The sequence below is a fragment of the Aspergillus karnatakaensis genome, assembly GCF_047715665.1.
Source record: "Aspergillus karnatakaensis strain CBS 102800 unplaced genomic scaffold BJY04scaffold_103, whole genome shotgun sequence".
NCBI lineage: Eukaryota > Fungi > Ascomycota > Eurotiomycetes > Eurotiales > Aspergillaceae > Aspergillus > Aspergillus karnatakaensis.
In genome coordinates, this window is record NW_027395815.1 from 23,370 (window position 1) to 46,988 (window position 23,619).

At 51.9% G+C, this 23,619-nt stretch overlaps 10 protein-coding genes and 1 non-coding gene across 11 annotated transcripts; 4 read left to right on the plus strand and 7 right to left on the minus strand.

Annotated features, from left to right (window-relative positions):
* Nucleotides 1-351: 351 nt before the first annotated feature.
* Nucleotides 352-2,479, minus strand: BJY04DRAFT_225832 (uncharacterized protein; the record flags this gene model as incomplete). Its single annotated transcript, XM_073718276.1, has 2 exons — nucleotides 352-2,368; nucleotides 2,457-2,479. 2 exons carry the CDS (start codon nucleotides 2,477-2,479, stop codon nucleotides 352-354), a joined length of 2,040 nt encoding a protein of 679 aa, XP_073564396.1.
* Nucleotides 2,480-3,376: 897 nt separating this feature from the next.
* On the minus strand, nucleotides 3,377-4,416 carry BJY04DRAFT_225833 (flavonol reductase; the record flags this gene model as incomplete). The annotated part of the gene is made up of 2 exons (XM_073718277.1): nucleotides 3,980-4,416; nucleotides 3,377-3,927 (listed from the first exon to the last, which is right to left on the minus strand). The coding sequence occupies exons 1-2, from the start codon at nucleotides 4,392-4,394 to the stop codon at nucleotides 3,377-3,379; spliced, it is 966 nt and encodes a 321-aa protein (XP_073564397.1). The 5' UTR covers nucleotides 4,395-4,416.
* A 443-nt stretch (nucleotides 4,417-4,859) lies between these two features.
* Nucleotides 4,860-4,930, minus strand: BJY04DRAFT_t160. The gene has a single exon. It is a non-coding gene; the product is annotated as a tRNA-Gly (tRNA).
* Nucleotides 4,931-5,385: 455 nt separating this feature from the next.
* Nucleotides 5,386-6,149, minus strand: BJY04DRAFT_224869 (YbhB/YbcL family Raf kinase inhibitor-like protein; the record flags this gene model as incomplete). Its single annotated transcript, XM_073718078.1, has 3 exons — nucleotides 5,386-5,578; nucleotides 5,672-5,850; nucleotides 5,946-6,149. 3 exons carry the CDS (start codon nucleotides 6,147-6,149, stop codon nucleotides 5,386-5,388), a joined length of 576 nt encoding a protein of 191 aa, XP_073564398.1.
* Nucleotides 6,150-6,370: 221 nt separating this feature from the next.
* BJY04DRAFT_11803 (SDR family NAD(P)-dependent oxidoreductase) lies at nucleotides 6,371-7,704 on the minus strand. The gene is made up of 4 exons (XM_073708280.1): nucleotides 7,522-7,704; nucleotides 7,126-7,468; nucleotides 6,711-7,070; nucleotides 6,371-6,653 (listed from the first exon to the last, which is right to left on the minus strand). The coding sequence occupies exons 1-4, from the start codon at nucleotides 7,586-7,588 to the stop codon at nucleotides 6,596-6,598; spliced, it is 828 nt and encodes a 275-aa protein (XP_073564399.1). The 5' UTR covers nucleotides 7,589-7,704; the 3' UTR covers nucleotides 6,371-6,595.
* Nucleotides 7,705-8,282: 578 nt separating this feature from the next.
* On the plus strand, nucleotides 8,283-10,249 carry BJY04DRAFT_203576 (uncharacterized protein). The gene is made up of 2 exons (XM_073713369.1): nucleotides 8,283-9,367; nucleotides 9,421-10,249. The coding sequence occupies exons 1-2, from the start codon at nucleotides 8,525-8,527 to the stop codon at nucleotides 9,907-9,909; spliced, it is 1,332 nt and encodes a 443-aa protein (XP_073564400.1). The 5' UTR covers nucleotides 8,283-8,524; the 3' UTR covers nucleotides 9,910-10,249.
* A 155-nt stretch (nucleotides 10,250-10,404) lies between these two features.
* On the plus strand, nucleotides 10,405-12,554 carry BJY04DRAFT_203577 (alpha-keto acid decarboxylase family protein). Its single transcript, XM_073713370.1, has 2 exons — nucleotides 10,405-10,616; nucleotides 10,693-12,554. Exons 1-2 carry the CDS (start codon nucleotides 10,418-10,420, stop codon nucleotides 12,225-12,227), a joined length of 1,734 nt encoding a protein of 577 aa, XP_073564401.1. The 5' UTR covers nucleotides 10,405-10,417; the 3' UTR covers nucleotides 12,228-12,554.
* A 1,122-nt stretch (nucleotides 12,555-13,676) lies between these two features.
* BJY04DRAFT_225835 (uncharacterized protein) lies at nucleotides 13,677-15,058 on the minus strand (the record flags this gene model as incomplete). The annotated part of the gene is made up of 2 exons (XM_073718278.1): nucleotides 13,677-14,449; nucleotides 14,584-15,058. The coding sequence occupies 2 exons, from the start codon at nucleotides 15,056-15,058 to the stop codon at nucleotides 13,677-13,679; spliced, it is 1,248 nt and encodes a 415-aa protein (XP_073564402.1).
* A 1,100-nt stretch (nucleotides 15,059-16,158) lies between these two features.
* On the minus strand, nucleotides 16,159-17,276 carry BJY04DRAFT_211967 (uncharacterized protein; the record flags this gene model as incomplete). Its single annotated transcript, XM_073714475.1, has 4 exons — nucleotides 16,159-16,647; nucleotides 16,690-17,111; nucleotides 17,173-17,212; nucleotides 17,244-17,276. The coding sequence occupies 4 exons, from the start codon at nucleotides 17,274-17,276 to the stop codon at nucleotides 16,159-16,161; spliced, it is 984 nt and encodes a 327-aa protein (XP_073564403.1).
* A 1,979-nt stretch (nucleotides 17,277-19,255) lies between these two features.
* Nucleotides 19,256-20,495, plus strand: BJY04DRAFT_225836 (aromatic prenyltransferase; the record flags this gene model as incomplete). The annotated part of the gene is made up of 3 exons (XM_073718279.1): nucleotides 19,256-19,333; nucleotides 19,434-19,765; nucleotides 19,868-20,495. 3 exons carry the CDS (start codon nucleotides 19,256-19,258, stop codon nucleotides 20,493-20,495), a joined length of 1,038 nt encoding a protein of 345 aa, XP_073564404.1.
* A 1,788-nt stretch (nucleotides 20,496-22,283) lies between these two features.
* BJY04DRAFT_224876 (uncharacterized protein) lies at nucleotides 22,284-23,459 on the plus strand (the record flags this gene model as incomplete). The annotated part of the gene is made up of 4 exons (XM_073718079.1): nucleotides 22,284-22,383; nucleotides 22,433-22,722; nucleotides 22,772-23,117; nucleotides 23,167-23,459. 4 exons carry the CDS (start codon nucleotides 22,284-22,286, stop codon nucleotides 23,457-23,459), a joined length of 1,029 nt encoding a protein of 342 aa, XP_073564405.1.
* Between the last annotated feature and the right edge of the window lie 160 nt (nucleotides 23,460-23,619).

A 23,619-nucleotide genomic window follows, 5' to 3' on the forward strand; every position in this document is an offset into this window, starting at 1 on the left:
GGAGGGAAGGTACTGCCAAGTCAGCTGGGCTGGGGTTGGACTTGGGACCGACTTGGAATCTCAGATCTGGAGCCCTGTTGTGTTGCTGGGTGTTCTCGATACCAGCACGGCTATTTGCGATGAGATCATCTTACGAGTATTGACTCAGGAAGTGCGTACTTGCTCTGATACTTTCAGTCGCTTTCACTATACTCTGGGTTCCCCGCAGCAGGAAGGAGAAGCCCTGTGCTTGGTTATCAAGTTCAATTCTCATGCGGTCCAATATATAGAAATCGTATATGCTACAGCACCAATACTCAACAGGCTATATACATCGTAGCTAGCGCCGTCAGAAGAAAACATGGACAGCGTTCAATTCACCACGACCCTCACACGACCCAGATTGAGTGCCCGCGCGAACGGAGTAGAAGCATCTCCATCCCTTTGAGAAGCCACTCTCACAGCAGCGAAGTAAGTCCCAGCCGCATCATAAACATGCGGAACTTCAGTCTCAACCGTCACACTGGCCTTCCCAAATTCCGCCTCGACAAACTCGCCCGTGCCATTGAAATCCCACTCGATAGATACAACCTTACCAGTTCCTGGGGGTACCTCTGTCCTGAGTGCAAAAGTGACAGCTTCCCCGGTACTAACCTCCGTCCGATTTTCACCACCCACTGTAAGCTCGACAATCGGCTGAATTCCGCCTCGATCTGATGCACTCAATGGCACCACAACCTGTCCGTTCTGTACCTGGTAACGAGTCTCCTGTGGAGGTGAAACGTCCCCCTCAACCCAGACAGCCAAGTCACGCAACAGCTGCTCGTTGAGCCCCGTAAAATCCACAAGTCTCGTCTGCAGCGCTGGCTCCACAGAACCCATGTAGTGGTCCGCGTGCTCATTATAGTAGAGTCGGTAGTTGTCCTCAAAGCGATCTCTCAAAGCGCCCTTGACTCTGCTCTTATACCAGTCTGCATGCCAGGGGAAGGCATCGAAGTCGGCCAGATTATCCAGAACGAAAAGTTTCCCCGTAATATTTCCAGTGTGTCTGCCTCCGCCGCTGGCGCCCTCCGAGATTGAGGGGGCAAGAAAGACATCGAGCTGGGGATAAAGGGGCTCCCCAGCGTCATTCCGCAGGTAGTCATAGCCGTAGTACCCGTCTTCCAACGGTGGTACCTGATGTCGATGCAAGCTGTGCACGGCAAGGTACCAGCGGTTATCTGCTTGGAGCTGGATTCCCGGCTCGAGGGTGGCGAGTACGGTTGCGTTGTTGTCACCGTAGATATAGACCGTCCTGTCATCTTTATCCACCAAGCCCGTGAACAGACCAAGCTCCTCACCTCCACGCAAGACAGTAAATTCCAAGTCAGCAGGCGAGTCCTCAGGAACATAATCCAGCGTAATCCCAACAGGAACACCCCCCTCCTCGCCGACCCTCACCTCCTCAACCGTCGCATTAAACTCCACCAACAACCCCCTAAAAACATCTCCAAGCCCGGACTCCTCCGTCCCCAGATACCCTTTCGTACTCCAAAAATCATCCGCAAACCCCGGCACCGCCTGCCGAACCGTCGGAACCACCATCTCCCTCAACGTCCCCCACAACCCCGTCCGATTGCGCGCAACAGCATCGAAATCCTCCCACGCAGCCAACGGCACTCCCAGCGCCGTAGCCTCCTCCAAAACACCCCTCTCAACCTCCTCCAACCCCTTAAACGGATCCCCACTCCCCCCCGGCGCAACCGCATCCCTCACCCCCTCAGCCTTCCGATCCAACACCAACCCCGCCAGCGCACGAACCGCCCAGTTATTCGGATTCGACACCGGCACCGCCTGGATCAACGCAATGCCCCCATCCCACACACCGGCTGTATTCTCCATCGCGCCAACCGTCTGGAACGACCCGCCGCTGCCGCCATAGATATACCCGTATATCGCACTCGTATCAGCAATACCATAATACTCGCGCGCAAGCCGCTTCGAGAATTTCGCCACCGCCGCGTCGGCGCGGTAGCCCAGCGTCCCGGAAACAGTGACGGTGTATGCGCCGCTGGCGGCGCCGAAGGCGATTGTCGAGTACGCGGCTGTGGAGTTCTGGAGCGGGTAGACGAGTTGGAAGAAGCGGGTGGGATGCGGGTGCTGGGTCCGGGACGGGAGGTAGATGGTGAAGTCGACGGTTGTGCCGTTGAAGGAGCCGGATATCTTGCGGTGGGGGATTGGGGAGGGCTCGTCGGTTGAGCTGGTGAGGAGGGGCGTTGAGTAGAGCGGGTCGGTGCAGTCAGGTGTGATTTGGAGGGGTCCGTTTGGTGTGGCGGGGAGGCAGTCCGGGGCGGCGACGGCGAAGGGGAGGAGCAGGGTGAGGGCTAGAGGGGTGAGGATGGCAGATGCGCTGTGGTGAGTTAGTCGGTGGCTGGCTAGTGAGACAGGGTGAGGCCGGTTGCATTGATTTGTTGGACGCTACCGTAGGACAGACATACCCGAGACCTTGGAGGAGACGCATGGTAGCGTTGGTGTGAGCTGGGTCGAGCACAGCTACGGATGTATAGTTACGGACTTTGGTTCCTCTGAAGACAACCTACCGGGCTAGAAAGGCAATAGACTCTGGTTTAAATAGCCTTTAACTGTCTCTAGCTACACCATGCTCGGTGGGCTTTGTACCGCTGTGCGAATACGCAGCCACTATATTCCTGAGGTAGCAAACAGGCTTATTCATTGATAGGGCCCGGGTGAATGCCATGCAGAATAGAGCATGGCGACGGAGTTCTCTTGCAGTACGGGTCTCCGGTAGTGGTAGTATGTCCACAAATCATGTAGCTATACGCTCGGACTCTTTCTGCAATACCAGAGGCGTTAGAACCGTCTGGGGTTAGTTGCGGGGTGCGGGATCAAAGACGAGCAGAATATGCCTCAATATAGACGTATCCAGACCTCGCTACTCATTACCCCGACCGTGCGTTAATGTCACTATTGCAAGGCGCAGGAGTTTAGACAGCACATGCATGTTTACCAAGAGCAGAGTCCCCCGCTAAATCCCCGTACTGCTAGAACCCTTGACGAATCTGGGGTTCTGCTTTTGCCGAGTCCGACTCTACTCCATTACTACCTGACAGCCAAGAGCTGATTACTCGTTCTCGTACCCATTGCCTAATTCAACTCTCGAATAGGCCCCTTCTATAGCAGAGATGTTTACAATGGTGTATCTACCCACAAGGAACAGAGATGTATGGATGGTAGAACATCAACGGGGGTGCTGCTTCTTCCAGGTTCTGTATAACTTCGCAACCCTACGCTGTCTGCCATGAGGAAAGGGTCTGAGCATACTAATTCACATCAATAATGCCATGGAATTAATTAGTTGACTTAACCTTAAGTTACAACCTAACACCAACCAAGCCACTCACTTCCTAAAAGCCAACTGCTGATCAATCAAATCCCCCACCTGCTCCTCCATCCCCTTAAACCTCAATCCCAATTCCCTCTCCGCCTTCGACGTATCAATCACCAACCCCTTCCCATCCCTCTCCTCCAACTTCACCGGTAACTTTGGATACCGCTCATTCACAAACGCCTCAACCTCCTCCCAACTCCTCGCCGGCGCACCCAAGATAAACGCCTGCTGCCCCTGGACCTTGTTATTCAGCACCCTAACATGCGCCGCCGCAACATCCTCCACATGCACACCCAGGAACCGCCCAGCGATAGGCTTCCCCGTCATGATCGCCTGGAAGAGCATCCCATTCGTACCGCCCAACTGCTCAGCAGATTCCTGCGCGCGGTTGAAGCCGTACACCAGAACCGGGTGGAGAGTGACGACGTCGAAAGCGGGCTTCTGCTCGCGCACAAAGTCGATGGTTGCTTTGTAAGAGGCCAGCTTGCTAGCGTGGTATTGGCCCATCGGTGGTGCGGCGGCGGCTTGTTCTTCTGTTACGTTGCCGACGTCGAATGTTTCTGTGAAACGACTCAGTCAGTTGGTTCTAACTAGGGATGAATCATTGCATACCCTTGATCACAGCATCCTCGCCGTAATTCTGCCCAAAGGGCACCAATGACAGAATCGACGCCGTGATGACTACCTTCTTGATGGTAGAGACCTTGAGCGCAGAGTGCAGAATTGAGACTGTGCCGCTGACAGCTGGGCGGAGGAGATTCGTTTCCTTTCCCCCTGGGAGTGGCGAGGCGAGATGCAGGACGTAGTCGACTCCCTTCAGTGGCTCGTCGTAGCACCCCGGTGCTGTTAGGTCCGGGACGATCGCGAATTCCAATTGGTCTGCGTATGCAGCATATCGTTCTTGTAACTTGGCGGTTTGCTCTGGGCGGCGGACGACAAAGCGGAGTCTGTATCCGGCTTTGAGGACATGGAGGGCTGTTTCTGAGCCAATGAAGCCTGTGGCTCCCGTGATGAGGACGAGGGACATTTTTGTGGTAGGGGAAACTATGCTTCTGAGAGATACTACTAGGATATGGGGCTACTGAGGTGAATATATACTCATTGAGAAACAAAGAAAAAATGAGGCTATTGAAGCGGGCCCGAGGCATGGTGATTAGTGAACGAATTGTACACGGATCGCATAATCGGATTTGTTATCCGCCCAGACAATGAAACCGAGAAACGCGAGGCTCAAGCACCCAATAGTCTCCACGAGCAATGTGCAGATTATTAATGATGCAGAGCAGAAGGGGATGGAAGCGTATGAGGGGCAGATCCAGATCGGCTAATCCCTCCATTATCGAGATCATGACGAGATGACTTCAATGCCAGCGAAGGCGAGCAAACAGGGGAATCTTTGGCCAAAAATAGTGGACTATCCTCGGCAACTAACTTGTTCGAGCATAGATTGTGCTGCCGGCGAGGAAACTGGCAAGCAAAAAAGAAACTGCTTTGCATCATCCGTGAATCGAACACGGGCCTCATCGATGGCAACGATGAATTCTACCACTAGACCAATGATGCTGGTCGATGTAATGCTGATTATTTCTTTGCTTTATATCCCTTGCCAATCTAATTTAGAATTCTTTTGGTCGCGTTTCCCTGCGCTTCCCACAAAACAACAGACAGTAGCTCTATGTTTCAAGACATGATTCAATTGATATGGCTTGTAGTCCTTGAGGCTTTGTGTGAGTCCATAATGAACAGTTCTATCACAAAGCCCTTGGCCTTAAATAGCTCCCTGTCCTTCCGAGCAGATCTGCTCTAAATTTCGCGACATGGATATATATATCCACCCCGAATATACCAGGACGGAGGATAAAACTCACCACCGACCTGCACGTCGAACAATAACCCCGTCGCGTTATCCCCACTATATCTAAATCCCATGACAAAGCCATAGGGCGCGAGAAGATGTAATTCTAAAATGGTCTTAGATTCTCTACTAGAAGCCATCGATCTACATCTAAACCAACAATCTACTCCGTCCATCCATCCCCAGCCCCCAAGAACCAATTCACAGCAACAAGCTCCAACCCATGCGCCTGCACCCACTCCGCAGCCTTAAAGCTGCGCCTCTGCACAAACTCCTCCCCGCCGACATCCTCCTTCGTCAGAGATAGCCCCTCAGGCTCGCGGAAGAGAAGAAGGAGGTAGCGGTGCGGGCGGGAGCTATTGTTGCAATCAAAACAGTCAGCATTCATCGACAACGGAAGAATCAAAAAGAGAGAGAGGGCGAAGTCTAAAAGAAAAAGGGCTACGAACTCATCCTTCGGCCCAGGCCCTAAATATTCCGTCAACGCAGTCACATTCTCGACCTTCTCTCCAGCCTTCAGACCGGAAACGACCCAGTGGCGCCAGTATGCGAATTTCGGGTCGTCGGGGGTCGGCGCGTCGGGGTCGATGAGGAGGAGGGTGTATGTTTGGGACCCGGAGGCGTTGGGCTATACATATCATAATCTTTTAGCCACTCCGCTCCTCCCTCATGAATTGAGTTCATTGCTCATTGTTGGGTGCCAAGGTGGCGGGTGGCACATACCTCTTTGTCAAACTGGATACTCGGCGCAGCCTTAACCTCGCTAACACGGAAGAGGTTCCCGTGCTCGATTGCTTTGTCGCCGAAGGCAATGTTCAGTTGTGTGGAGGGCTTGAATGTATCGGGGATTAGGGGTGCGGAGCCCGGGACGAGGTTGGCTTGGGAGAGGGAGGAGAGGAGGGATTGGGTGTGTTGTTCGAGAGACATTTTTCCTGTTTATTGTTGCAATTGACGGTCTAGGTGGATGGAGCTGGGGAGAAACTGCCACTACAGTTTGCGCGGGGGGGGGTTGTACCTAATATCTACTCCGTATGCGGGTGCGGGGATGTGACTGGTGGAAGAATAGGACGCGCCAAGTCGGAAGAGGGGTTAATGGTTGCGGAGGGAGTCTGGGTGGAGGGGCAGAAGAGGATGGAATTTAAACTGGAGCTTGGGATCTGGTGTCAATTGGGCTAGGTATGGCTATACATTCTTTCTTGGTTGTGGATAGTAGCTGGTTGTGAGCCTTGACAGTCAGGCGCCAAGGCTGTTGATTTTCCGGAGGAACATCGCGTGTTCCAAGGTTCGGACAAGACCCTCATTCTAGCTTTGTTATTTAGACGGAGGCAGTGTAGGCATGATAAGCTACTCGGATATGCCTGGCGACGATAATACTACAACCTCCCCCTCGCCAACCGAGCACCTCCATCAACCGTCAAATCAACCCCGTTGCTAGTCAACCGTCAGCTTGTGTCCTTTGACTCTCAAGTCAAAAACCAGAGAACTCACACATAATTCGCACCCGGCCCAACAAGAAACAGCACCGCCGCGCCAATATCATCCGGCACTCCCAATCGCTGTCTCGGATTAACCTTACTCAAAGCCTCCTCACCTCCCAAAATCTCAATCAACCCGCTAGCCAGTTTCGACGGAAAGAATCCCGGCGACAGACTATTGGCAGTGATATTCTTCGGTCCAAGCTCGACAGCGAGATTCCGAGCGAGGTGCGTCGCAGCGGCCTTGGAGATGGAATACATGATTGTCCCATGTTCCCCGACATGGGGGACACTAGAGCCAGCGACGGAACTGACGATGACGACGCGGGAGGGGGACGAATGGGTCCCGGCTGCTTGAAGAAGAGGAACGAATCTGATGTCTGTCAGCTCCACCGTAAATACCATATCAAACGAGCGATGGAGCGCACAGTCGCACGAGATTGAAGACCCCCCGAACATTCAGATCAACAACCTTCTGGCTCGCCCAGTCGGGCGACGATTCGAAGGGTCCGCCCCACGTCGCTCCCGCATTCGCGATCAAGATATCGAGCTTTGGTTCGACCTGTTTGACCTTGTCGACAAGGGCCTGGATCTCCTCGGTTTGCGATGCATTTCCCGCGATGCCGATCGCTTTACCCTTGATTCCGGGAAGGGCGTTTAACTGTGCAGCTGCCTGGGTGACTCCTGGTTCCTTGCGGGCAGTTATGAAGACGGTCTTCGCGCCGGCTCTGAGCAGTGCTGTTGCGATGTGGAGGCCAAGACCGCGCGAGCCTGTACCCGAATTAATATGCAGAGTATGCGGGGTGCGTTAGAGTCAGGCGTACCTCCGGTCACTAGGGCGGTTTTGCCGCTGAGGTTGAAGTAGTTTTGGAGTCCTGGAAGATCAGACATACTGATAGTTGGAGTGATAGCTGAGGCATTCAGCGCCAGATGAAATGCTGTATCAGCGGTAGTAAAAGGCAGCTCTTATTTATTTGAAAGCAGGCGAACCTCGGATGAAAGCCATCTTATCCGACCCCGCGATCCTGAGCCGAATCGTCAAAGCGTAAATGGCAGCCCCTCTATCGCATCACGACCTTGAAGCAAGCCTTCGAGACATATATTGTCCAGGTTTAACTTCCTCTCACTGGAGACGCGTCCAACACTCGGTGAACGTGTGGTGGACATAGACTGCACCTCGCGCGGCGAGGCTAGAGGAGCAGGTTCGAGGGGGGTTAGTGTGTGCCGAAGACTGATCGAGTAAGGCTTGCAAGTTTGGGCTGTCATGACTGTCAATTGCGTCTTTCCGGGCTCGTTTCCTTCTACTGCAAATGTAACGACGAGGTGGTGAGCAATGTTGAACGCGTAGCAATTGAAACCAGTCGCGCATTCTGCCCCAGGCAGCAGCAGGCTCAAAAGGGTTAGCGCAATCAAGTCCCGAGTTCGGAGATATCTCGGTCGCGGACTCGGGAAATTCCTCTATCTCCGCACCGCTGGTCAACTCCGTGGATAATCCGCGGTGTCGGACAGCGGGCTGCTCGTAGAAATAGCCCAGCTTGGCGATAGTAAGCGAGTGAAGAGCAGAAACGGATACGGATTTGACGAGGAATCTGTCACGCGAGTCGCTGCCCTGCTGCGTTGACTCAACCCTTGAATGTCTTGAGCAGCTTGCGGCACGTGCTATTTCTAGCTGATTGATAAGATTAGATCGACCTGATCGCGTCTATTGGTTGTTGAGTATAAATACCCCCCCTCGGCCTACCCAGGTGTTCTTTTCAAGTGATTCCTTTTCCCATTCTAGAAGTTGAAGGTTCTGCTACTTCATTTCCTGAGAAGAGCCATTACAGCATGCCTCCAATATCCGACATCCTCCTCCTCCTCCGCAAATCCCTCCCCTTCTTCCTCCGCATCCTCCTCCGCGGGACCTTCAACCGCCTCCTCACCGTCCATCACAACCTCACATACAATACAACGTCATCTCCCAAAACAGTCCTCGTCATTGGCGGCTCCTTTGCCGGCCTACAAACCGTCCGCCGGCTAACCCAGACCCTCCCAAGTGGGTATCGAGTGCTCTGGATCGAGAAAAACAGCCACCTCAATTATTGTTTTGCCTTTCCACGATTTTCCGTGGTGAGCGGCTTAGAGGGGAAGGCGTTTATTCCGTATACGGGTGTTGAGGAGGGTGCTGTGCAGGGTATACTCGAGAGGGTTCAGGGGAAGGTTGTTGCGGTTGAGAAGGGGAGGGTAAAGCTTGAGGCTGAAGGTCAAAATGGGTGGTGGATGGATGTGGACTGGACGTATCTGGTTATTGCGACGGGTTCGAGCTCGAGTCTTCCTGTGAGACTTGCTGCGACGGAGAGAGAGGGTGGGTGTGAGGAGCTGAGGGGCGTGCAGGATGTTATCAAGCATAGTGCGAGAATTGCGGTTGTTGGGGCTGGGGCTGTGGGTGTTGAGTTGGCGAGTGATGTTAAGGAATTTTTTCCTGAGAAGGATGTCACTCTTTTTCATTCGAGGGGTGAGGTTTTGAGTCGATTTGGACCGCGGTTGAGGAAATATGCTCTTGGGGCGTTGGAAGGATTAGGGGTTAAAGTGTTGCTTAATGAACGGCCTGATATACCTGGCCATGGAAGTATGGCGAGAGACGCAGTTCTGGAGCTCAAAGATGGCAGGAAGGAGAAGTATGATCTTGTGGTATGTTCCCCAAATTCGTTTCCAGAAGGCTGTACTTATGAGGTGCCGAATAGATCAACTGTACCGGCCAAACCCCCAACTCATCCCTTATCTCATCGATGTGTCCCGGGTCGATCTCGAAATCGACATCGCAAATTCTCGTCCACCCCACGCTACAGATCATCACGCCAGACCAGCCGTCATCCTCTGTGGCCGCAAACGAAACACCCATCTTTGCCCTCGGCGATGTCGCAGCTCACCCGGGGCCCCTCATGGCACGCGCAGGGTTCATGCAGGCCGAGATCGTGGTCTCAAATATCCTGTCGATGATCAAGGGAAATCCTGCCAAAGCAGAATACAAACCGGACTGGTTTATCGAAGGCGCAATCAAATTGACACTGGGAAAGACACATAACGTTGTGTACTCGCGAGACGAGGGTGAGCATGGGGCCGAGGTGTTGTTACCATCGCAAAAGGGCACGCTGGATCTGGATGTTGGCCGCGCTTGGAGGGAGTTTGGGGTCGACATCCAGATGGCTGAGGGAAGGGAGAAGGACGATTGATATGTTACTAGTATTGTTGACATCCATTGTTCCACACCGAGTTGTTGTTGCTGGCCTCGGTGTAACCAGCTTGCGCTGCATCCGAACAGCCAACTGCACGCTTCAGGCTTGTCAATGTTGATTCATAGATGTAGGCAGTGAGATAAGACATTTCCGGTGGAGAATGAATTGTTCGACAGGTACTCCACTGTTATTGCCTTGTTCTTGGCCGTTTCTGCGTATGACGCAACGGAATAATCTTCCGCCTCGACAGGGCTGATCAGCGATCTCTAATATGGCCTCGCCCTGTCGCTTTAGAGGCCACTCTAGTTCCACTGCGCGCCCTTTCCATACAGGCCTGGAATTGATTTCAACTTTGGATCAAACAAAGTTGCAATGCATCTCTGACAGAATCTCGTAATTGGGTGACATTGGGTGGTTGTCGGCTATCGTCGGTTGAGTCAGCCAAGGCAGTACAAAAGGCCGGGGAATCCCCTCACGTCTCCAACCGCTGACATCTACCGCCAAAATGGAGACCAACACCACCACCCTGGCTGAATATCTCTTCAAGCGCCTCCATCAGATTGGCGTCGACTCCATCTTTGGTCTCCCGGGTGACTATAATCTTCAGCTGCTCGACTATGTTGCTCCCTCGCGCCTTCACTGGATAGGCAACTGCAATGAGTTGAATGCGGGGTACGCCGCCGATGGTTACGCTAGGATCAAGGGTTTGTTTTATGCTCCTTTATTCTTTCGCTATCCTGCTTAGCTCACTAGAATTCTAACTCTAACTTGCTTCTCAAGGTATCGGCGCCCTCGTGACGACCTTCGGTGTTGGCGAACTGTCCGCCGTGAACGCAATCGCTGGTGCCTACGCCGAACGAGCCCCCGTCGTCCACATCGTCGGTACCCCCGTCCGTCAGTCTCAAGAGTCGCGAGCTAGAATCCACCATACCTTCAACGATGGCGAATACGAGAGGTTCGATCGCATGCAAGAGCACATCACAGTCGCCCAAGCAATCCTGACGGACCACCGCTCTGCACCGTCGGAAATAGATCGCGTCCTACAGCAATGCCTCCTCCACAGCCGCCCCGTCCGTATCGCCATCCCTCTGGACATGGTCGACCTACGCGTGCCGAAAGCCGCGCTTGAAACGAGAATAACCATTCCTTTGCCTGTGCGCCAACCGAAGATCGAGGACCGAGCCCTCACAGCGATACTGGAAAGGATATACAGCGCGAAGAGGCCGATGATACTGGTGGATGGAGAGATACGGTCGGCGAGGATCATGGACGAGGTTGATCATATTGTGAAGTCTACGGAATGGCCGACTTTCACTTCGGGATTCGGAAAGAGCTTGATCGATGAGACGCTGCCTAATGTCTACGGCGTCTTTAGTCCTCAGCACAAGGAGTTTGTCGATTCATGCGATCTTGTTCTCTGTTTTGGCCCTCACTACAGCAACACAAACACCTTCTTGTTCCAGGCGATTCCCAAACCTGAAGTCGCAATTTCAATCAACGCCTACTCAGTTCAGATTGGTAACGAGATCATTCGTGATTTAGCCGCAAACTACTTCCTTCCATCGCTGATCGGACACCTCGAGATGGAGAAGCTCGCTAGGTACGACCCTAAGCTTGTTCATCCGAGCTCAGTCACTCCACCAGAGGTACAAAGCACCGATCTAGTCACGCAGGCGGGCGGGTTCTGGCACCGTCTGTCTTCCTTCTTCCAAGAAGGCGACATCATCCTTGCAGAGACTGGAACCGCTGCTTACGGTGCAAACGAGTTTCGACTTCCTCCAAAGACCCGCCTCTTCAAGGCTGTCACTTGGCTCTCAATTGGCTACATGCTTCCAGCGACCCTTGGTGCAAGCTTAGCACAGCGCGATCTCGTCGGGCGCTCCGAATACTATAACCTCCTCGAGGGCGAGGCCCGCTCAATCCTCTTCATCGGCGATGGAAGCTTCCAGCTAACAGCCCAAGAACTCGCCACGATCATTCACCGAAAACTGAACGTTATAATCTTCCTAATTAACAACGACGGATATACCATTGAGCGGTGCATTCACGGTCGCAAAGCGGCCTACAATGATATCACACCTTGGCGGTACCTGAAAGGACCGGAGTTCTTCGGCGCGCCAACAGAAGGCGACTACGCTGCTCACACATGGGAAGTCCGCACGTGGGCTGACCTTGAGAGCGCACTCACAGACGAACGGATGCTGAAAGGCAAGGGTGTACGAATGGTCGAGGTCTTCATGGAGAGGCTGGATGCTCCACCTCCGCTTGATAAAGTCCTTGATATGCAAATTGAACGGGAGAAAGCGAGCCACTAGCGGTTTTGGCGCCGTGCCGTGTTCTCATTCTGAACAGATCTTAGATTCTTTTAATACTCAACTGTAGCAGCTTTGAGCCACGGGCTCTCTCTTGCAGTTCTTTAGCCGGCACTGTTCGAGCATACTCTGGTCTTGTTTTCCTTCACGCAAGGTTACAAATCCAGAGAAAGACTTAATGAACATATTGAGTAGTTAATTAAGAGTCATGATATACCCAGAAATAATTGATAGGCCTGTATTCCAGAAGCTAACCCTAGCCTTGGCCTAGCTCTGCTGGCAGAGAATTTCCCAAACGTAGTTCTGGGTTGATTTCACCGACCAAGCTCATTACCACTCAGCTGGTGTAGCTTCTTACTCCACCCTTCCCTTTCTATGCTTTCATTCGAGTCCGATTCGCTAGAGGAATATCCGCCGGGGTTGGTGCGGACGAGTCGGGTCATAAGATAAGGTTCATAGACAGGAATAAGGAGCAGAAGGCCGGGCCATGTCACGCAACGGTATCGCGCGCTATAACCACTACGCCACAGCGCCAAAAAAAGGCACTAATGGAGGACTGGGAGATATTCCAGCGGGCCCACTATATAGGAAGGTGCCGTAGGCGCCTGACGAGGCAATTAAAGGTTTCAATCAAGTGGTAGTAGTAGTAGTAGTCTTTAAAGCTCTGGGGGACAATCATCGCTCTCCCTTCTATATAAGATGAGGAAGATAGTTATATACTTGAGATATAGCTAGTATTAGTTTATCACTAGTATTCTAGACCTCCTAAGGGGTATAAAAGTATATTAGACTAGGATCAATCTATAATATACTAAGGTACTTATAAATTAATTCGATATATGTATTAAACTTTCTATTATAACTAGCCTAATATATAGGTAGAGTATACATGGGTATCTGCTAGTATAATCCAAGCCTTTGTCCTTTTTCTCTTCCATTAGTACTTCTAAATATTAGCCAGCGCGAGCAGGAATTAAACCTCTAAATGTGACGGACCGATATCGCTCGCTTTGACGAGTAGGCCACTGTTTTCTAGCGAGCGTACTCTATAGGTTGCACCGTAGGTACCTGACGATAACCTTGCCATAAGGGAACAGTAGATGTCTAGATAGATGGTCGCCCAACTTGAACATCTCCCCTCATGGCTTCTATCAAAAGGCCTCGCAGAGATGGTCAGCTCGGTTAAGATCATAACAAAAGAGGAGTACGTGGGTCGAGTACTATGTGAAAGCTTGGAAAAGAGGTAGGAAAGCTAGGCTTTTCACCGATTTAGTGTGCTGGCTAGTATTTCTTGGTACATGCATCGGTAGATGTCGAAATAGTTAGAGATAGAGAAGAAAGTATGTATGCTATCGACAGTATGGAACAGTTACCGAAACGGAAAGAGAAAGGCCATCCGCCAGCAGAGACCACAACCCAAGAGAAAGATGTGTTGTGTTGTAGAAGAGAAGATCACGAAAAATGAGGAAAGACATCGGACCAAGGCACGGTGCGATAGACAGCAGCAGGCAAAAACTGCAAGTCAATAATCATTATGGAAAACATCCCGAAACGGCTAAGAACGTACGCAAAATACAAAGGCAACACACAGACCCCAAGACCATTCTGAACATGATTATAATGTATCTTTGCAAAACTGCGGTCCGATAAAAGTGGCCTGGCGATGAGCACGCAGATGAAAACCGCAACCGGCGTAGCTATCGCGATGATGCTCAATACCTTCCATACAAGCGACAAAGGAGACTCCCAGTTCCAGGCTAGCATATGCACGCTGGAGAAGGCAATTGCTGTAACGTAGAATGCCAGAGAGAGGAGAACTGAAGGCGATGACAGCTGCTTGAATTCCAAGGGATCGAAGAAGTCGGATGCATCGTTTCTCAATTCGGGAACACGTGTGTTGGGCCTTCGTACGGGGAGTGATGTTCTAATTATTGCTGCTTTGGACTGATCGAGGCATAGGAGGGGGATCGCGTGTTGGGCGTCGAAGGGCTTATTCCACCAGAACGCATGCATGGCAAGAGCGCACGGGATGAAGGCAAGGGTTGAAAGCTCCAGATGTGTCAAGGGTAGGCCATGGGCTACGCGGGATAGACTTTGAGCTACCAACCAGGTGCACTGGAGCAGAGCAAAGGCCTTGGTGAAATGGTCCGAGCGCGACTGGGTCTGAATATCTGCCTCGGCGAGTACAGGAAAATATTGTTGCTGGGCCCCCGGTGCTGCGCTATCTTGAAACAATTCCAGCTCCTCGAGAATATCTTAAAGGAGATCAGAATGCGGACGCAGCAGGCGTCGGACGGAATGAGTGGCCACACACCTAGAGATTCCGGATCCAAGAAATAGCACTCCCGTCGAAACACACCAGTCGAGTCTGTTGTCCAAATCTCTATATCAAACCCACCCATGCAGGCGTAAAACGCATGGCTCATTGTAAATACCGGAGAACGGAGCCTTTTTTCAAGGTGCCGGGCGGCTAAAAAGTCTTGCACCGCCATAGCTACACCGAATTCCGGTGCCACAAATATGGAGATCATCCATCCGAGTCGTCGACGGAAGAGCCTTCTGTACCTGAAGGTGGGCCAGTAAGGTAACTTTCCACCCAAGGTTTTTTTCCATCCTGCCTCGCTCTCATTGACCGACGGAAGGTTCAAATGAACGCAATTCCAGGAGCAGACAAGGAAGACACTGAAGCAGCCCCATAGTATTTCCGCTGTGCTTCTCTTGGGTTCGCGCGAGACCCATCCAACCATCTCTGTATCAGGTTCAGAGGTGTTGTTCTGGGCAAGAACAGAGACGGCAAGCAGTAGGAGTAGATAAACACGCGGGTAAGACGCCATGTTGTAAAAGGAAAAGAGGCTAGTCAGTATAGTACAAACTTGCTCTAGAGCGATGTGGGTCTGAATGATTTTATAATCAGGTCTACTGACGCAGAACCTTAGAATAGGCGCCTAGATGGGGTTCACTCTTCCCTGATCTGCTTCATAGCTCCTCGCTTGGCGTTAAGGAACTGGCCCAGGATGAACTGACATTATTACTGCCGTGATGCACTGATTCAGCGCCCTATATCAGACCTCAAACCTTCAAGGGACTGGCCCAGAGTGAATGATTTTTTATTAAATTGCCCCTGATCGGATGACCTGGTCTCATTTGATATCGAACCTCGATCTTAGCGCCAGCCTTATGCCAAATAAGCTCCAAGTGAGAGCCATTACATCAGTTTCATGTGTTCAGTCTTCAGGAGACAGGCTAGGAGGCTTTCTCAGCTGAACACGAAACGTTCCGCTGAAACACGGCGGCTATCGACACCACTGGGTTGACGGCAAGGCTAGTTTTCTTTTAAGGACTGGAGAACTGCTGTGGACTACATTATTGAGAGGAAACCTTCAAATCCTTGCTGTTCCATCCGAATTCTGGCGCATATCACTTTAGTTTTAGTGGAGAGAAATTGAAATCGAAGTTTCAGCCTCGCGATGGCGCGTAGGGAATGATCGTTATTGGACTTGGAATCTTCAGCCTCGTTCTCACTGTCACTCCGTCAGACTTGCCGTCCTTCGTCACCAAATCCGCAATTTCCATAGCCTAATATTTTTGAGCCAAAGGCTGAAAGAAGCAAAGAAAGTAGCCTTCATGGTCTCCTAAGGTTATCACGTCTTAGTTGGAGAATACCCGCAACGCTCTGGATAAGGCCAAAAATTAACGTTAGAGAAAGCGCAACCAACAGCGTGAACCACTGCTTTCCATCATATCTATCCTGCCACTAGTGAGTGAGCGTTGTCGGCCTTAACTCGAAATCATAAATTGCCCCTGTCGGTAGTTGAACCTTGGGAATCATGAGGTCTAACTTTTAGTCGCCACAGTGTTTGTTATAGCACCTCCCAAACTCCCCGTCGAAATCCGGAAAATGACGCAGGCTGGGCTGGGGGATACAGTTTCGATTTCAAAGAGACCTGTCCACCCTGATTAGGGTCTTTCTACCCCGTATGGTCCCGTCCTTTAATCCATTCAGAGCTGAAGATAACCCTTCAAAGCCCTCTTGGTCAATCTCATACGGGTGGGCAGTGAGCCATCCGTCCGCCAACCCGCACGTAAAAGCCTGTCCCCATACAAGATCAAACAGCTTGCCGCCTCTATTTTTCTCCTGGACAAGAGAGACATCCGCCAGAACCAGCTGGACACGCTTGTCGACTTCTGTAGCATCCAGATCTTCGAATCCAATAGTCACTCGAGGTTGGCGTCCAGAAACATCTGGATCCCGGGCAATGGCTTTTGAGAGGACCGCTGCAGTCCTGGGTTCCCATATGCAATCATATGCATGGCATATCAATCCCTCGGCGCTGGATTTCCTTATAGCATCCTTCAGAGCGCCTACAAGATCCGTCTCGCTTGGATAGGCGGTGTAGTCAACGAACTGATCGCCAAGGTCCGGCTGTAAATAACCTCATATGAACTCGCTGTTCTTGCTCCCGACAGCAATAACGGGATGAATACTCGCCGCCTTCGCGAGCTTTATGCCAAACGCGCCGAGTGCACTACTGACGCCGTAGATGATCAAGGGATGCTTCTGCTTTCTGTCCTCGGTTGCTCGATGGCCGGCATGGTCCCAGGTGGCGGGTAGTTCGAGAGAATGGAACAACGCTACAGCCGAGGTGTACACGGCTTCGGCGAAGGAGACGGTATCCGGAATAGGGAAGGTGAGGTGTTGTGGTGCGAGGGCGTACTCAGCGAAGGTGGCCCCGGGAGTCCACATGGCATGCATTGCAACCACCCTTTGGCCGACGAAGAAGCCAAAGACGCCAGCACCGAGCCTTGCGATAATGCCGGCTGCGTCGTCGCCGGAGTTAGATGCCTTGCCGCTCCATGTAGGGTCTTTCCAGTCTTTCGGGTTGGTCCCTAGAATGACACCATATCTTAGTTCTGTGCGGAATAGTGCAACTGGAAGCCGAGGCCATACCGGCAATGGCAACTTTGATCAAGATATCTCCTGGGCCCGGCTCAAGGGATTGGTGATTCAATAATAGTGACAGTGGTATCGGGGTTGACGATAGCTTCTCTCATTGTCTTTGCCATGACTAGCTTAGCTTATCTGGAATACAAATAGAGCTCAGATGGCATTCTTTTATACGTAAACGGCAGCCCGCGGAGCCCGAAAGACCGACTCAATTTGTCATCTATCTGGCGGAACCCGCGGAAGCCCGCAGTTACTCTCTTCATCATCGATAGTAACGAGCCAGACAGTGAACCAGGCGAGTGTGCCTGAATTGCAGGGTAATCCTGTTGGCCATCTACAGGTGTTAACACCACTGCGGGCTCTTTGAGCTTCTATGTAGGTCCGGTTCTGGCCTTGGATATGCGCCTCAATTTTTAGATAAATCGTCTTCGGCAATTAGCCTGTATCGATATCATCCTCTGCTAACATCGGAACGCTGAATAGATATAGGAATAACACCTACACGCAATAGTCCAATCACTTAAGGGCGCATTGGTCTGAGCCGCCTGCTGAGAAGCTACACGTTGCCCCTGGACGACCCCCTGAGACTTGCTCTATGAGTGAGGTCGGCTAGTCATATGTGTATGGTGTGTCGTTAATGTTTGTGTCTGTAAGATATGGGCGTAGGGCATGAGCAAACTGCAAACCGCACGTTGATGAGGTGATCAATAGTTACCTACAGCTACTAGTCTCAAAGAGTAGACCTTTGTAACAAGATTTATCACGCAGAAATACTCGAGTGCCCCGTTAAGAAGAAATACAGGGACCGATAACGACATGGTGGCTCAGAGGTCGCACCGACTATACGGCGGCAGTAGGCTTGAACGATGCAGGGGCCGAACAAGGCCAAATTGTCTGTTACTGCTAGGCGCAAGCCAGACATACCTCGCGAAACTCGTAGAATTGAAGCCGGAGCAGCGCGAGTGTGATGACAGGTACAGATAATTACTCTCCAGACTGTTCAACCCCCAAGTCGGAACTCAGCCATGCAGTAAACGGTTGGCTTAGCTGGAGACGGGGGGTCGTTCCTTCCTACACCAGGGGTTGACGGCGACAGGGTGCACCTTCCTCCTTGGCCCCAAGGGTTAAGACACGCGTTGAGCTTTGAATTGATGAGGGAAGGAGCGATTATGATGGGGATAGGGCTGTCTCGTGCGGCCAGTACTGCTCGAAGTGCAATCTTTCTCAGCTGACTAGAGTCTCGCTCATTCACAGTGTCTTCAGCTGGATCTCGCAAGCCAACGGTTCATCGTCACATAAGCCCCTGCTTCGTCTCCACAACGCTTGGACCCTACAGGAGAAAAACGTGGTAGCACAGCGGTAAAACTCTCCTATCCAGATTCAAAATCGGGCCGGAGAATGGTGAAGATGACCGTGCATTCCACCTGGAAGTCGGTGGCGTTTACACAAGCATGCGATTCCGACTCACAACAAATCATATATATGCCGACCCTGCCGTGTCGGGGTTTTAGGAGCGCCACACCACGTTTGGCGATTGGATGTCGTGACGCCATCAGGGAGGGTCTGCGCCTTACGGGGATGATGCTGCGAGATACAGTTATTCGAACTCTATACTCCATGCTTTGAGCACCAGATGCCGTTTGTCAGTGAAGAAGGAACGCCCGCCAAATCTTTCGTGCTGAGAAGGTCCCATCGTCTCGGGACCTCATGCCGTATTGTTGGTTTCAATATCGAGTGGAACGTAGGGTCGGTCAACTCGCTTTGGCCTTCCCTTGGTGATTGTAGGGCATGAGGAATGCTCTTAAATGAGTAGATGGTGCCTGGTTCCCAGAGTTCGATTGTCAATAGGATCACTCGACTCTGAGCACAGGTTTAGTGACCAGCATGATGGTGTCACCTAACGGTGTACAGAAGGTACAGGGATATACCACCTGCTACACTGAGAGATTGTCTAACAACCGTGCAGGTTACAGTCACCGGGGCGAAAAATGCAAGTCAGGAACGGTTGGTCTGAGACTCAATTTCCCAATGGCTCCCTGCTCGAGACGCCGACAGTAATTACTGGTGGGACTTGACTGGTCCTCAAATGGCGACCATGTTCGAGGAGGCTGGATACTCGAGAGAGCGTCAGTATGAATATTTGCTGATTCACTACCATTGGACTGTACGTGCTCAACCGTGGGGACAGCCGAGTTGACTGGCCACTAAATAGGTCCCTTACATAGGAAAAAAAGCCCGCTGTGGATTAATCACTACCATGGAAGGACATAATCACAGGAAACGGAGTCCCCCCGATCTACTCGTGGAAGTGGAACGATACGAATCAAAGTAGCAAACCAGATATCCGCATTGGATTTGAACCTATTGGTGCACACAGCAGGACTGCCTTAAATCCGCTGAACCAATTCCACACCAAGGAGCTGATACATACGTTTGCCAATCGAATGCCTGTCGATCTGACCTGGACGAATCATTTCCTGTCAACATGCTACGATTCTGAGACTAAGTACTGGCAAGCAAGTAAGTCTGGAGCCCCCCTCGCCACAACAGCAATGGTTGGATACGACTACCTCCACGACAGCATGACGCTCAAAACGTACTTCTTCCCCCGACCAGCAGGGGAGAGGATTCTCCCGATGGACCGATGGGACTCTTCCCTCCGCCAACCCCTTTCATAGAACGGCGAAACAGGCACAAGGGCGCTAGACATTCTTCATGACTTCCTGAAAACAAACCCCAGAGGCAAGGCGTTAGTCCCAACAGGCCTTGCCGTCGACAAGGGCACCAGCTCCCCAACCGGGAAGCGATCCTCGCGCCTGAAATTCTATTTCCGCATCCCCAAGACTACCTTCTCTTCAGTGCGGGCAATCATGACCCTCGGCGGCCGCATCCCAGGTCTAGAGCCCCAATCTGAGAGCCTCCATGCCCTTCTCTCGGACATCACTGGCTTGCCTAAGAATTTCCCCGACGACGCCGATATCCCCGTCTATCACGGTTTCGGGACCGGTGCATCACCGCTCGGGCGAGCAGTCTACTATCTCTACTACTTCGACATAGCACCAGGTGCTGACATTCCGCACATCAAATTCTACATCCCGCTTACCCACTACGGGCAGAATGATCTCAAGTCCGCGCAGGGAGTCACCCGCTGGATAGAGTCTCAGGGACGCGGGTCTTACGGCGCGAACCACCTGCAGATGCTTGAAAAGGTGGCGGAAGAACAGAAATTGGAGGAAGGGGATGGGCTGCAGTCATATCGAAGCTGCCTGTTTAGGAAAGACGGAGAGTTGGATGTGACGAGTTATTTTCTCACGCAGCGGTGCTAAATGGTGACCAAGGCTGGCTCAACCCAGTCACTGTATTGAGACTCAGACATTCTCTGCAGACTCCTCAACGAGACCATCAAGGCGAGATCGAGAAATAATGACTACAATCCTTGGAATCCGAGTTGAGATTGAATAATGGACACCTGCACTGGTTAAACCATGCCCGATGATAAAACACAGAGTTCGTTCTTTTACTGGAATAGTACGAAGGCAGCTTACTCGCAGGTACACACAGCAGACTAGAACGAACAGGAGAGGCAAAGGAGACTGGAGCTGGAGGGAGGGGCGATGAAACAACCCCAGTAAAAGAGAAAGGATTGTCCTTTAGCCCCGCCAATGCTTGCTTTTTCCAGCCTCTCGAGCGCCTTCTTCAGCACGATCCACAACGCTCGTGATAGCAGTTGTTCTAGCCGTGGCGGTGACGTGAAGGCGCTCAAGAGGTGAGACACCCACTCAGTGACGAGTCTTGACCAGTGTCCAAGGTATTACCATTGGGTGGTATTGGCAGGGAAGATCTGGCGAGGCTGCAGATCTGAGCTATTACGTGATTCCAGTACTTGGCTCTAGTGTAGAGTTAGAGTAAGCACTTAGCCGGATCTTGCTGTACCCTGCGCCGGGCGGGTGTGCAATGAAGCAATGCAGATAATTCTACGAGATGTGACGAGTGGCCTGGTGGAGTTGGGATCGGAGTACATGCGTTAACCCTCGATTATCCATCTGCCTATCTTTTTCTCGAACCATCAGGCCTCGCTCCTTAGGCATATATCCAAAACCTGGTAGGCCAATGACAGCTCCCACAAAGCGAGATCTCCTCCGTCTCGGGAGCGCCACAGGCGATTGCAATCGAGAGACGGAGCGGAGCCGGAATGTTAGTGCAGGTGGTAGCGGGCGCTTCCAAGAGCGAAGATTGGCATGGCGGCTTACTTGCATGCAGTTCTCGGGATTTATGTTGATCTCAGCTGCCTTGGCAGTTTCTGCTCTCAGCCAATCTAACCGAGCATTCGCATCTCGACTGGCCTCGCGTGTCGATTGCAGATATCTTGGTCATACGCATTCTGATCGGAGGGAGTCTACCACATGGGTCTGCGTGCAGCGGTATCTGCACGAACGCCGGTAGTTTTATGGGGGCCAAAATAGTGAGATAACATTGTGGCCGAATGGCTGCTTCGAATTAGGGGCTATTGTTGTTGGGCGTGGGGGTCAAACAGCTCTCCTGCCAGGCTCCGGTAGGCGCCGTTGCCGTTGAAGAAAATCAAGCAAGCGGTGGATCTCGATGAGAAGATGAATATCATTTAGTACCTTGGCCAAGGTCAAGGGTAAGCAAAGTAGTTGGTCTTGCACCCGACTGGCAGGGGAAAACGAAGCGAGCAGGAATGCAGGGGTTTAGTTGGATCCCCGCCCATATCCCGGTCTACTTGTTGCCTATCTGAACTGAAAATCCCGTTGCACAGGTGGATCATAAAACCAGGATGCCGACGGCGATCGACTAGAGATTGCCGTGCGGAGCAGGGACAGGGGTCCAGGGCGAGAATGGCCTGCTGTCTTATTTCGTCGTCGATGACATTCCACGCCACTGGCAGATCTGAAGGACAAGACACCACCCGGTGAACTCTCCCGAGCCAAGCTAATCGATCATTCTCAACTTGGCTGTGGTCCTGAGGTATAAGACAACTTCTGCTGCGATGCGTGTACAATGTCAGGCCTCGTAACGAATTCTGTTACGGACCGAATCGTCGCGCAAGGAGTTAGAGTGAGAACGACTACAAAAACAGAGAAAGTTCTGCCATGATGAACCAAAATCACCAGGACATACCCGTCATGATGATGCGCCCACGACGCAACTGGACCGCTGAGGAAGATGTGATTCTGAAAAGAGAGGTCAGACGAGGTATGTTGTCTTTGGGTACGCAAATCGAGACCGTACTGACCGACTGCAGTACAGTCAGAGGGTGACAATATCAGTTGGCACGACGTCGCAGCATTTCTCCCTGGACGGACCAACAAAGACTGCCGAAAGCGTTGGTATGGAACGGCAGCGGCGAAAGTGAAGAAAGGGCCGTGGACTGAAGCGGAGGACGACCGACTGCGCAGGGCGATTGACAGACATGGAACAAAGTGGGCAGTGGTGGCATCAGTCGTTGGGACGAGACTGCCTGATCAGTGCTCGAAACGATGGAGCCATGCAATCGATCCGAGCATCGATCACAGCCCGTGGACCCAGCAGGAGGTAGGAATCTGAAGCAGCCTTGACCATGGACGATGTTTAACGTGCTTAGGATGAGCTTCTGATCCAGAACGTCAACAAGCACGGCCACTATTGGCAGCAGATTGTTTCGATGTACTTTCCTGGACGAACCAGTCTGGCAGCGAAGAATCGGTACCACATTCTGCAAAGGCGATTGAAAAGTGAAGCAGCAGCCAGCCCAGCCCAAGTTGTCCCGTGGCAGGAGCTACTCGCTTCCAACGCAACAGGAAGGATATCTTCCTCCTCTACACCGAAGGGAACTGCGATGGTCACGGCCGAAGACAACGCGTGGCTGCCTTTAAACGCCCAATCTCCTCTCTACGACCATTCTATGCGATACGATCTTCAACAAAACCCCTACCCAGTCCCACAAATTGGTAAGTACCCAAGCTCCAAACATGTAAATCGTACAGCTAATCCTCGTAGACTCCTTTGACAGTGAAGACACACCGATCAGCTGTATATTCCCACCTGCCATGACCATCGATGAGTTGGTATACTCCACGGCACTCCCGCCAACAACATTATTGTCCTCTGCCACAACACCAGCGTTTTCACCGGCATCCTTGTCCGATACCAGCTCAGTCGACGAATTGAAATCCGACACATCCCAGCGCCGGGTGTGTATCAAAGCCATCTGCGCAACGGACAAGTTGGGGGCCATATTCGAGGCCGTCACGAAGTTCTCTATATCGGCCGTTATCAAAACAGACGACTAGGATCATGAAACCGTTACCCCGGTTGGCGTTCTGTTGTGTTCTCGGAATTTATGATGTATGATTCACGACATGCCTTTAGCCCGTCCACGAATATACCATAGGACTATATTAAGAAATCTCTTCGTCTGCAGTGCAAATGTATCACCTTTTCATTGGTCTC

Bases quoted from the DNA above. Each gene is read 5' to 3' on its own strand.
- BJY04DRAFT_203576 (XM_073713369.1), top strand. From the start codon at position 8,525: ATGCCTCCAATATCCGACATCCTCCTCCTCCTCCGCAAATCCCTCCCC. The intron at 9,368-9,420 runs GTATGTTCCCCA...GGTGCCGAATAG, and splicing joins AGGAGAAGTATGATCTTGTG to ATCAACTGTACCGGCCAAAC.
- BJY04DRAFT_11803 (XM_073708280.1), bottom strand. From the start codon at position 7,588: ATGTCTGATCTTCCAGGACTCCAAAACTACTTCAACCTCAGCGGCAAA. The intron at 7,469-7,521 runs GTACGCCTGACT...ATTCGGGTACAG, and splicing joins AACCGCCCTAGTGACCGGAG to GCTCGCGCGGTCTTGGCCTC. The intron at 7,071-7,125 runs GTGCGCTCCATC...GACAGACATCAG, and splicing joins GTCTTCAATCTCGTGCGACT to ATTCGTTCCTCTTCTTCAAG.
- BJY04DRAFT_203577 (XM_073713370.1), top strand. From the start codon at position 10,418: ATGGAGACCAACACCACCACCCTGGCTGAATATCTCTTCAAGCGCCTC. The intron at 10,617-10,692 runs GTTTGTTTTATG...TTGCTTCTCAAG, and splicing joins TGGTTACGCTAGGATCAAGG to GTATCGGCGCCCTCGTGACG.